The sequence below is a fragment of the Leptidea sinapis genome, chromosome 9, assembly GCF_905404315.1.
Source record: "Leptidea sinapis chromosome 9, ilLepSina1.1, whole genome shotgun sequence".
Taxonomy (NCBI): domain Eukaryota; kingdom Metazoa; phylum Arthropoda; class Insecta; order Lepidoptera; family Pieridae; genus Leptidea; species Leptidea sinapis.
The window spans coordinates 2,060,422-2,073,319 of record NC_066273.1 but is presented as its reverse complement, the minus strand read 5'-3'; the positions used below and the strand labels follow the sequence as shown (position 1 = coordinate 2,073,319).

The 12,898-nt window shown below is 36.0% G+C and overlaps 1 protein-coding gene across 3 annotated transcripts; it reads right to left on the bottom strand.

Moving 5' to 3' along the window:
• Positions 1 to 273: 273 nt before the first annotated feature.
• On the bottom strand, positions 274 to 12,332 carry LOC126965865 (ras-related GTP-binding protein A). Of its 3 annotated transcripts, none has more exons than XM_050809636.1 (8): positions 12,149 to 12,332; positions 11,976 to 12,075; positions 11,067 to 11,284; positions 8,659 to 8,825; positions 6,368 to 6,461; positions 4,122 to 4,274; positions 3,126 to 3,348; positions 274 to 1,099 (listed from the first exon to the last, which is right to left on the bottom strand). In XM_050809636.1, the coding sequence occupies exons 1-7, from the start codon at positions 12,158 to 12,160 to the stop codon at positions 3,169 to 3,171; spliced, it is 924 nt and encodes a 307-aa protein (XP_050665593.1). In that variant the 5' UTR covers positions 12,161 to 12,332; the 3' UTR covers positions 274 to 1,099; positions 3,126 to 3,168. The 3 variants fall into 3 exon arrangements, with proteins under 3 accessions (XP_050665593.1, XP_050665592.1, XP_050665591.1); XM_050809635.1 differs by lacking the exon at positions 274 to 1,099 and adding an exon at positions 1,928 to 2,465; XM_050809634.1 differs by lacking the exon at positions 274 to 1,099 and having other exon boundaries at positions 1,928 to 3,348.
• Positions 12,333 to 12,898: the final 566 nt, after the last annotated feature.

The window sequence follows — 12,898 nt, the reverse complement described above, 5'->3', positions numbered from 1 at the left end:
AAGTCAATAAATAAGAAAAAAATTGAAACATATCTAACTTATCAAAATATAGACTTTTTACTTTGATAACTTATACGTCTAGACAAAGTCTCTTGCTGTTAGACAACCGATAAAAACAGGCCAGGAATGTTAGATTAGTGTGCGTGACAAGCTACGTCTTACACTCGCGATTTGTATCTATGACGCTTTGTGTTAGTGTACGTGAATTGCTCAAAAAAGAGGTGAGCTCTAAACTCAATTTTATCCACATTTTCACAGCCGACATAGTCTATCTAGACAAAGTCTCTTGCTGTTAGACAACCGATAAAAACAGGCCAGGAATGTTAGATTAGTGTGCGTGACAAGCTACGTCTTACACTCGCGATTTGTATCTATGACGCTTTGTGTTAGTGTACGTGAATTGCTCAAAAAAGAGGTGAGCTCTAAACTCAATTTTATCCACATTTTCACAGCCGACATAGTCTATCTAGACGCATAAATAGTCTAAGCCTTTTTATTTACTTAAATTTCTGATTAAATAACAAATTACATTTTCGGTCATGAAAATTCGTGATCATGGTAGATGTTAGTTAAAATGCCAAGATATTATTTTAAATTGTATTATAAAAACAATGAAAATCCACTGATAGCCTGCGGGGGGGGGGGGGGGGGTTACACACGGGGCTGTGAGCGAGAGAGATACGCGAGCGACTATACAGAACTAGTAATGCGATGAATAAATCGTCTAGTTCTGTATCGCGACAGAACATACATTTAGTGCGACATCGTTTATCAATAAACTTGAAAATTGATTGTATTAACACGTATAATTCTGTTATTTCGTAAATAGTCCGCCAGGATATCAGGTAAGCATTTTCGAGTTTAATTATTTTTTTAAGGATAATATTTCAATTTTGTTATAAAATCCTTGGTATGGTAATAAAATTAAAGTAACTCTACAAAGAAAAATGGTCTGGTTGAAACCGGACTAACAAACGAAATACCAACAAAGGGTTATTTACTAATTGTAAATTCTTTTAACATTTTTGTTTCAATAATCAAACAGCATCCCATGGGTGTCTTCTGAAGGCCAGTGGGTCGCAGCATTAAATGGTGATAGCTGCCAATCGATTATTTTGTTAAAAACACTGATTATCTGTATTTTTTTTTCAAATAACACCTAAATAATCCTATAATATTATTAAATAACATAATATTTAAACGAAAAAACCTTTTAAAGATATATACATGAATTCCAAATTTGTTATAAAATATAAATTATGTACAATACCAAAGACATTTAAAGAGAATAGACCAACTAGAACTCGGCCGCTAAATTGTCCCCTTGAACTGTGCAGCGGTCGAGTGACCTCTACTAACAAAATGACGTTTGATGCGCATTCAGTCGGCTTTCAGACACACAGAACATGCAACACGCGCAGGAAAGCGACATTAATGCAGAGTTCATCCATATTGTGGTGTGAAAATCGAACACTAGTTCAAATCAAAGCTCGTTGTAACGTAACCTATCACCGCTGAGTACAATCGTTAATGTTAAATTAGTTTAATTAAAAAAAAAAAATTAAAACGTATGTTTTTATGTATAATGCTACAACATCATGTGGCATCGCATTTAAACAACACAATTATCATAGAGCAGTTTTACAATATACAGGTCTGTCATCCGCTTTTGGCGGGAAGCGAAGTGATTGGTTAATTATCATCGCGTCATGGACGCCACGCCCATATACCCACAAAAATTTCTGACGCGGACTTCACAGTAATAGTTTGTACTGTCGGCCTATTCTCCTTAAACGTTTTTGTACATTGCATTAGTTTCATAATTTGTGAATATTAACAATATGTTGATTTTCAAGTCATGAAGCTTTAAGCTTTGTTCGGACCGAAATAAATTAAACTAAGGCCGTCTCTCATGCAACGTTTATTAAAAAACTTTATAGACATTTCTTATACACAAATAAAGACGTGCAAACATATTAAACAACATGAGAAATAACAGGCGGCATACAACAATCACTTAAAATTATTTTTATCAACTGTACACCAATGATATGAAACTGGCAAAACTGGTGCCCATAAATTTTTAATTTTTACACAAAATATATGAAAATATTAGGTACTCATGCATGTTCTAAATAGGTAAATGTACCTATTATTGTATTCCAAACGTGTTTTTTTTATCATTTGAGTACTTTCCTCCTTAAATTGTATATAAATGATAAAAATGATCTTTTATTACTAACACCCAAATTTTTATGCGTGACTAATTTTGAGTGAAAGGTTTTAACAAAAGATTTGGGCCTCGCTTGAACGAGACCTTCATCAATGTCTGTCAGAAACGTTGAAATGAAACATATCGGCAATTTGATGTTTGTTCAAAATTAGGCGATGGATGTAAAACTTGGTTTCAAAATACCTTATGGCAGTTATAAGGCCATGTTCTTTAACTCTCTTTCGAATGAGGCCTTAAAATACAAAATATCAAATAAAATTAATCTATTTCACCTAGTAAATTTATTGAAGTAGGCGTTACTTTGCGGAAATCCATAATTATACAATTGATTTGAGTTTTGTTTAGTGTTAATTCCGCCAATATTTGTCTTTAAACAATTCGAATATACAAATAGACTGAGATCTGGCTTCCGGCTCATTTGATTCAGTCTCGTGCCAGATTTTGGCGAGACAACACGCCCTGAGGATGCCTCGTGTAGAGGCGAAACACGTGTCGAATTGTTTAAAGACAAATATTGGCGGAATTAATACTAAACAAAACTCAAATCATTTGTATTATGACCTAGTACTATGAATGCATACATTTCTTGGATGATAGAGATGTTTATTGAATTACAAATTTCAAGTAACAAAAAATAGATAATTTATTACCGGCTAATGTACTTTGCACAGTTATAGTGTAGATCCAGCGATACAATTGCGCTCGTCACCATGAAACATAAGATAGTCTCATTTGCCCAGTAATTTCACTAGCTACGGCGCCTTTCAGACCGAAGCACAATAATGACTTACATTACTGCCTCACAGCAGTAAAAGACTCCGTTGTGGAACCCGTAATCTAGCCGGCATCCTCTGTAAAGGAGCCTCCCACTATCAATAACATTATCACTTACTTTTAGTCCGTGTTTTAACATTCCTAACTAGTTCAGCCCTATCTCATTGGTATTGGCCCGGCGCACTAGAGGAAACCTTCTCCAGCTTCTCGAAGTGCTTCCTGGCGTTCCTGATGTTGATAAGAGTCGCCTCTGACGGGATCTTGGGGTCAGACATTTCCACCATTACGTATGTGTTGCTCGTGAAGCCGTCTATGAACGCTGCAAACACGCTGTTTCTCACCTGAAAAATTTATATTAAAAAAGTGTGTATACTTATGTATGCAACGCAGTTTCTTGAATTTCTCACATAAATTTTGAGGTTATGAGAAAACCAAAATCCTTTTATTGCCAAAAACTTTGCCATTTAGCTTTTTTCCATGGGTCTTGTAGTTTTGCCGGAAATCGAGTTAAACAGTTTTTTTGATACCTTTTACGTTACCACCATGGAACCTGTAGACACACGCGTAGAAGCGGACTCGTTCCTCTACAAACCAATCCTGTACTCTAAATCTACCCGCTGCCAGAATAGGTCCCCAAAATGGCCGAGACGGTGACAGTAGATTTAACCCTATTTACGAACACACATACCCCGGCAAAAATCCACTTGGGTATGTGAATAACAAACGAAAATCGAAACTTATATCTAATGAGTTTAACTATTACCCGTGGTATGCTATATGTGCTGTTCTGTGCCCTCCCCAGGTTCTCCGACTATGGTAGAGCCGCTACCCGGGGTAAAATCTTGTTCTCTGGTCATCGACACTAATCTACGCGAAACATTATGGCACTAGGCCGCTTACTTTACGCCGATGTTCCGTGCGAGTGCAATACTTAATCAGGACGAGTCTAGCCTGTTTATGCTGACGTCATAGGACGCCAGCGTAACTCTCCTACTTCTGTAACTCTCGCGAAATTTCATCATTCGACGAGACCTTCGTAACAGCATTATACTCGTGTTTATCACAGAAATTAAGGCAATTTATTATAAGAAGCTTTGTAAGACGCCAAACTCACCTCCATACTCTGGAACTGCGCGGCTAGCTTCGAGCAGGAGAGTTTAAACTGTTTCACAATGTTGGAGACCTTCTCAAATCTGTGCGCATCCCGGTGCGGCCGTCGCTGGCAGTGGGACACCACGAGGAATGTGGCGCGCTCGAACAACAGCACCTGGGAAATATACAAGCAAGTTGAGAGAGGGCGAGGCCGCCATCGTAGTGACGTCATCTTCAGGCAAACACTAATAAAAGTACCGTTTGCAAATTGACGATGTTACGTGGACAAAAAGGTCCTTCTCTAACCTACGGGGGCTACTAGCTTAGATGCAGAAAAAGCGAATAAATGCGAGTTGTGCTGGCACAGATACTGATACTAATCCTGATGTGGGATGAATTGATTTCTTATTGAAGCTAGGATTATAGCCAAAACTAATCGAAACTCAAAAGGAAAAGGGGAAAAGTCTTGACTTGCAAACACTTGGTAAGAAATTCACCACACTCACAGATAGTTAACATGGTTCACAGTGTAGTTCTTTATTAGTTTTAACTCCAACCGGGCCTTCTAATGTACCGACATCACAGTTTCGAGTAGTAGAAGCATCTTTCACCAGGCAGCGCCACCCGTAGGTTATAGGCAGGGGTGGGACAGACACCTTAAAGTAACGTTTTCAGAAGACTGTAGTGCCATCTGTTAGTTGGCCCGAAAATGAAAGTTTTGGCAGCTGTCACTCGCTTTGAAACCTTTCAACTTTTCTTTATTTGTGTCACTGGTCATAAAATGGCGGCTACGCCTAGCGTTTGCGCATGTATGTAGCTCTCGTGTTCCATTTTGCATATTTACACTTCTAAATCTATCCTTTATGTTCTATGTTGTGACAAAATTAGATAACTAACTCTACGCGCAATTTCAACATGTTAAAAAATTGCAATACCTACATTAAAAAGTAAGAGTTAGTTATTTAATTGCGTCAGAACATTAAAAATTAATTTTATAATTTCGAGCTTATATATAGTTATTTTCGGGGCCAATCTCCAGATGGCGCCAGCTTTCAAATAGCTCATAATGCGTAGATAGGGCTCTCTTTTCCCTACATATTATTATACTCTTTGGTTATAGGAAAGTAACAATGGGTAGGAAATTTAAAATAGCATAATTTGCGAGTCCGTACATATAGTGAATGTAGTGAGGACAAACTGATGTACGGGTCATCTGTGATAATAAGTTATCACCGTCGCACACATTCTTTTACAACACCAGGCGGAATCACAGGACAATTTTAGGAGGTACCCATTTCCTATTGTCCTACAAACACATTTTTTGTTGATAGTCTGTAGAAAATTATATTATTTTAATTTAAAATATAATATTATGAGTTTTTGATTAGGTGTTATTTATATATTACTAGCTGACCCAGCAAACGTTGTATTGCCGATATTAAAATCGCGATACAAAAGTAACTGTTGATCGTAGATAGGTGAAAATTTGAAGTTGTATGTATTATTTAATGCTGACTCATAATCAAACAAATTTAAAAAAAATGTAAAAAAAAATAAAAAAAAAAATCGTGTGGACCACCCTTAACATTCATGGGGTATGAAAAATAGATGTTGGCCGATTCTCAGAATTTTTGATTTAAAAATTTGATTATTTAAACACGACCATATAGCACCTTACAAACTAATTTGTCATGTATATTACAGCCATTGTAAAACACTCTATTTGATTGAAAAGAGTGGCCGTTGAGTTTCTTGTATGTTCTTCTCACGAGCTCAACTTTTTACGAACATATGGTAGAGTTAGTAATTTAAAAGAAACATTTGTAGTGACGTTTCAAAAGCGCTTAGTTTAAGCCTAATTTAATAAAGTTTTTTTTTTAATAATAATAAGGGACGAGACGAGCTGGACGTTCAGCTGATGGTAATTGATACGCCATGCTCATTACAATGCAGTGCCGCTCAGGATTCTCAAAAAACTCAAAAATTCTGAGCGGCACTACAATTGCGCTCGTCACCTTGAGTCATAAGATGTTAAGCCTCATTTGCCCAGTAATTTCACTAGGTACGGCGCCCTTCCGACCGAAACACAGTAATGCTTACACATTACTGCTTCACGGCAGAAATAGGCGCGTTTATTTGACTTTGACTATGAGTGCAGGTACTTATAAAGTATTGAATACATACCTACACAATCTAAGCTTTTGTATTGATATTATGTGTTTGTACACACAGACAGACTGTTAATGATACACTTATAAACAGACATACCTCATCAGCATCCACGATAGCTGCGAACTGTTTCAATGAAGATTCTAAAGCCTTTACATTTGGTATTAACTTGTACACTATGCTCGACCATGCCCTGAAAGTATACATTCATTTTTTTTATTATAACGACATCTATTAAAAGGCATAAAAAGCATTTACATTCTCAAAATTGATCCCTTTAGAATTCTTTTTGATGTCATTTCTGATAAATACTAGATACTACTACCGCTTCGGAAACAAATGGCGCTCTGAGAGAGAAGAAGCGGCGCAAGAAACTCTCCCAGCATTCTTTTTTTTTGCGCTCTTTTCCATAAAAATATACAATATTGTACAGTAATTTCTATCGCTATAAAATAATCACAATCTAGTCCCAGGCTGTCCGATCATTTAGATAGGTGGAGTAATAGGATTTACGACAGAGCCATTTTTTTATAAATAAGTAATAATTTAATAAATAAATTATACCTAAGGTTTTATTTATTTATTTACGGCCGTTTTCAATAACCTATCTATATAGGTAAACTAAGGATAGCCATAGTTTAACTTACTAGAGGTAATACAAATCTATCCTTTTACGTTTACTTACATTTCAATAACCTATCGACATAAAGCATTGGACTAAACTATATTGAACATAACTAGAGATAGATAAGATACGTTATTGAAAATTACGCTGTTAACTAAAAAAGCCCCTATCCTTACAGAGAAACCTATACACAGGTTTGATTTAAATTGAAATTATCTTATATAAACATAAATCTTAGAATAACTATGAACTGTACCTACTTTACTAGTTAATAATATTTTCAGAACATATACCAACTACCCCAATTTTGAACTCATCAGTGAGCAAGCAAACAAGTCAATCTTATATGGAAAGTCCGTTTAAATTTCGTAATGTGACATACGGCCGTTTCCAATATACTATCTACAGGTAGAGATAAATTACTACCTTCTACTGTCAGTAATTAGCTGTCAATAATCTGCAGCTGTCCCAATATACCCGATAGGTAATTCTTATCGCGTGATATTGGGACGCGTGAATTGCAATTACCATACAAACTTTATATCGCTGGTAAGCTATACGTACGTCCCATTGACAGACAGCTATCAGGGATAAGGTTACTGTCGATAAGTTTATTGGGACAGAAAAGTCAGCGATAAATACGATTTTTATCTCAAGTAAGATAGACTGAATATTGGGAACGGCCGTAAAGCTATTGTCAAACAGACAGCGAACCGAAAGCGTGGCGAAGCGAATTAATTTTGTTACATAGTATCGTTTGAATCTAGTCACATAGAGAAGCGAAAGCAAACCGAATACGTGGCGAATCAAACGCAACCGCGCGAAGCGAGATTGTATTAGCTGGCTTTGTATGCATCACGCCAAACAGAGCGAATCCCAGACGCAAGTAAGAGCGAAGCGCGACGGTTGTGTTTTTTTAACAAAACTGTGACACGAATAGCGTCCCACAACGCTTCGCTTTCGCTTCGCTTCGCGGTTTGCTGTACCTACTTTGTAGTTTGACGTCTCCGCTTCGGTTCCCAATGTCCATGTTTTTTGTAACATATTTGTTTTGTAAATTTTCTGGGATCATGTTGTAAAAGCATATTATACAACACCAAACAAAATACTTAGATACTAGCTCAAATTGACGAAGAAGTAGGATTAGCAAGTTTATGTTTCTTAGTAATTGTTGTTTTATCAGAATATAATATGCATTTTGCATTTTGTGTAGGTCAACTTTGTTGATTGTTATTCAAATTAACATGGTGAGGAAACATACTCTTGATTAAGTCAAAACAATTTGTTATGTTTTTAAAGTGATAACCCTCACTTCTAGGATTAATACACAAATAAAATTTGAAAAAGAACAAAATTTTATGAACGATTCGGGACTCGAACCCACGACCTCCAGCGTTCCGTGCCAGTGCTCTAACCAACCGAGCTAACCGTTCGAGTGATGTCTCGTTATAAAATCGTGTATGCTTTGTTCAACTCTCAGGTTGTGGCTTCATCTACAGGATCTACTTTACAATTGATAGCCTGCTCAACCCCAATATTTGCATATTAGGAATTTGACATGAGATGTCGCTCTTGTAAATCTAAACAATTTGTTATGTTTTTAAAGTGATAACCCTCACTTCTAGGATTAAACATTAAGCAGGATTACACAAATAAAATCTGAAAAACAACAAAATTTTTAAAATTTTGTAAAAAATAAAGAACATTATTTCGATTGGAACCTCAGACAATTAAAAAATTTATGACACATAAATGTAAAACATACTTGTATAGTGTTTCATCCCATATACTAGTTCTAAAGCAGGTACATTCAAGCGGTTTAGAGAGTCGTTTCAAATCTTCTTCTAGGTCTTGATACACCTCATCCCTTCTTTCCTCACTCAGCAGATCCATTTTGTGAACCAAGCAAAATATTCTTGCTTCTGGAGAGTTCTAAAATGGTATTGGATAAAATTTTATATTATAGGCCAATTATTGAAAGAAAAATGTTTATTTGTGATTATATCCCTACATTTAAATACAAGACATAAAAAAATAAACATACACAAATTTGAGGAATATTATTTATATATATTTTATGAATATGAATATTATTTTCTATATGTCACAAAGTGGTCCCAACTCAGCATGTTTGCTGGTTTGAAAACCAGCACTGGTCTTCCGTTGGGCCATTTGGTGATGTCACCTTAAAGATAATATAAAATAATGACTAATTTTAGGTTGTAAGCTAAAGTTTTTAAGAATTTAGGAATACTGTTGACCCTAAGGGCCATCCCTGCAACTTCCCACTAATTCCATACCCAATTCACCACTTCAAATCGTACTTATGATGATTTTGAGCTCTTCAAGCTCAAAAGTCTGATAAAAGTTAAATTAAACTCTATTTTATCAATTTTTAAACCAAAATTATTTTTGAATGAATGAACCGATTTTCACGCGGCGGCATTCGATGCGATTTTTTGAGCCTCATAAATTCTTTATTTTTGAGTTTCAATACTGACCAAACTCGGAATTTCGAAGTATATCCGAAAAAATTATATTTTTGGTTTTCTTTCGTCAACGATAACTCACTAATCAACCGATTTTGATGTGGTTTTTTGATGTTCTAATCTGATTATAAGTTATTGAAAAAAAATATAAAAAAAGATCTTTCAAGGGTGATGACCTTGATCAATTTTTGTGTTAATTTATATTAAGATTATATTCTTAGATATGTAATATATATTATAGTTCTTCATTTATTTTGTGGCTTAATTGATTGAATAGCATGTCATTTTCGCCTATAATTGAGGCATCACTGACCGTATGAATGTTATTGTCTTTGTATTATACTGAGCTTATATTAGTGTATACCTTGGCAGAATTTATTAAATAAATAAATATGAAAATATGTATAATTTTCATTTATTAAAAAACAAATTACATAATAATATAATAAACATACTCTCATAATTTAATTTTGGTAGATGGATCTCACCTATTATATAATAAATGTCAATATTGATCATTTTAATGCAGATTAGACTTATTAATGTTTGTGTAAAGATCTTTATATTGTATTAAGATCCAGTCTTATATATCTTATATAAAATTGCGCGTTTACCACTAAAAAAAACCCCATTTGTAGTATCACCACTGTTCAACAACACTACCCTTAAAGCCTCGCCTAGTATCAGAATACTGGGTCTCGAAATCTCGAGAGATTGCCAATTTGGTGGTCATCAGTGGGAGGCTCCTTTGCACAGGATGCCGGCTAGATTATGGGTACCACAACGGCGCCTATTTCTGCCGTGAAGCAGTAATGTGTAAGCATTACTGTGTTACGGTCTGAAGGGCGCCGTAGCTAGTGAAATTACTGGGCAAATGAGACTTAACATCTTGTCTCAAGGTGACGAGCGCAGTTGTAGTGCCGCTCAGAATTTTTGGGGGTTTCAAGAATCCTGAGCGGCACTGTATTGTAATGGGCAGGGCGTATCAATTGCCATCAGCTGAACGTCCTGCTCGTCTTGTCCCTTATTTTCATAAAAAAAAAAAAATCTGGAGGGCAAAGCCAAATTGGCTTCAAAGAAACTGGTCGTCATTAATAGAGCACGGCAATAATTTAATCCGGCCCACATTCTAGCGCTCTACAAAGCGCAGGTCCGGCCACATATGGAGTATTGCTATCATCTCTGGTCTGGCGCACCCCAGTATCAGCTTGATCTAGCTCGACCCAGTGCTCTGTGAACGGCTGGATCACATGGCATTGCGTAGAGAAGTCACTTCATTGTGTGTCTTCTACCGCATTTATCACAGGGAGTGTTCCGAAGAGCTGTTTAACCTGATCAGATGATTCCTCCTTCGCACGACATGCCACAAGTTAGGATATCATCCCCATCATCTGGATGTGTGGTGTTCCTCCACAGTGCGGTTTTCAAGGAGCTTTCTTCCAACTACTACAAAGCTATGGAATGAACTTCCTTGTGCAGTGTTTCCGGGACGATACAACATGGGTACCTTCAAAAAAAGCGTGTACAACTTCCTTAAAGGCCAGCAACACTCCTATGATTCCTCTGGTGTTGCAAGAAATTGTGGGTGGCGGTGATCACCTAACAACAGGTGACCCGTACGCTCGTTTGTCCTCCCATTCCTTAAAAAAAAATATATTGAACAGATAAAATTTATTTTTAGCACCTGCAGAATAGCTTCTAGGCATGACTGGTAGTAGTGGATGTCCTTTTCTCTTTCTCTACTTTCAACATCAAACACATATATTAAGACTTCTACATTCCGGAATATGTTATCTCTTTGTGATGCAAAGTAATTCTCCATAAAGGCCTCCTGGCCCCCACAGTCCCAAAGATTGAGAACGAGGTTCCCAAGAAATCTAACATGTGAATGTTCAACATCAACTGAAATTCATCAATAATGATAATTATTTATCTACTGCTACAAATGGGAGGCTTCTCATCTTAAGATACCTACTCGATGGATACCACAACTATGTCTTTCTCTGCTGTTAAGCAAAAGTGTGCATGCTTTTTTGGATTTGGGTGCCATCAAAGACTTACCCCCTTATTCATAATGGTCTGCTAACTTAAAACAGCTGCTACAGAGTGTTATTTTACATTCTGACTTAGGTCAATAGAAGAAGACAGAGTGAGAACAGCAGACTATTATGAATAAGGGGGTTAATATATTTTATCTAAAAGTGACAAGGGCAATCACAGTGCCACTCAATTTGGTGGGGTGTATCACTTACCAGCAGATGCAAATCTTGATTGTTTTGTAAGTTTTTCACAAAAAAAAACACACTTAAAATAAGATTCTCATTCTCAAAATATAAAAAACAAATTACACATAGCCAATGTTTGTGTGGCTGGTATAACACCAGTTTTCATTATCCATTATATTTTAGTGTCTCCACTATAATTAAATAAAGTAATGTGATGTGAGTAAGTGATGTCACACCAGGTACCTTTATTTTACACTTTTTATTACATTACAATTACACTAGACACATTATGATTCTATTAATTAAATCAAATAGAACTTAAGTATTTATTTATTAAAATGTTATTATTTATATAAGTCAAAACATACTTGTAGCTCCTAAACGTCTTGTATCCCTTGCGATGTAATTAGCAAATATAATGGATCTCATACTTGTTTTTCCAGACCCACTTTTCCCCATCAACAATACCTGTTAACATGTATATTATTTAATATCTTCTCCTTGAAAAAATGTCGCTAAAATGTGTAAATTTGAATATTACCTTCTTCTTCATGATGCTAAGTTGGCCTTATAAATTGCGCTGTTACAAAAATTAATTACTTTTTATTTATTCTTATTGGAGGATCTTAAAATTTATCCAGCTTGGCTTGTTGGAATAGATTTAACTTATTTATGAAATTTAATTGAGAGATTGGAGTATGTTTTGTAAAAGTTAACACTTTTTTTCTTTCTTGAAATTGATTGATAATTTAGTCCAAGTCAGCTGTCACTGTCAGACTCAGCTGTTAGCGTCCACACCACAGAGGGCACAGAAATCAGAATACAAAGAGAGTCGGTAAGATAATACCGGTATAAGCCAAATTAGATTTTAGTAAGATTTAAACTGATAAAAAACTTAGCCGTTCAAGTTCTAGATAGTGAGCCTTATGGCTTAGCACGCACTGCGATTAAACGTAAGTCTAAAAACGAAAAAAAATAACATGAGTTTTTTCAGTGACGTGATTCTAAAAACGCAACTTGCTACATTTTGATGGCAAATTGAAAAGCGCGTTGTTTTTGTGCCCCATAGTATTAGTATGGTGGCGCATGCATGGCGGTTAATTCTCGTGGTGGTGGTCTATTCAGTCTCGCTCGACTGGGCGAGCGCAGAGGATAGATCTTTAGGGGATATTGCCTTACAAAGTGCAGTGGCTTTATATTGTAGATACTGGCTCACAGATTGTAATAATTTGTCAATAGTACCAATGGACCTTCTGTAGTAATTAATAAACTTATCAGGATGCTGCCGCAC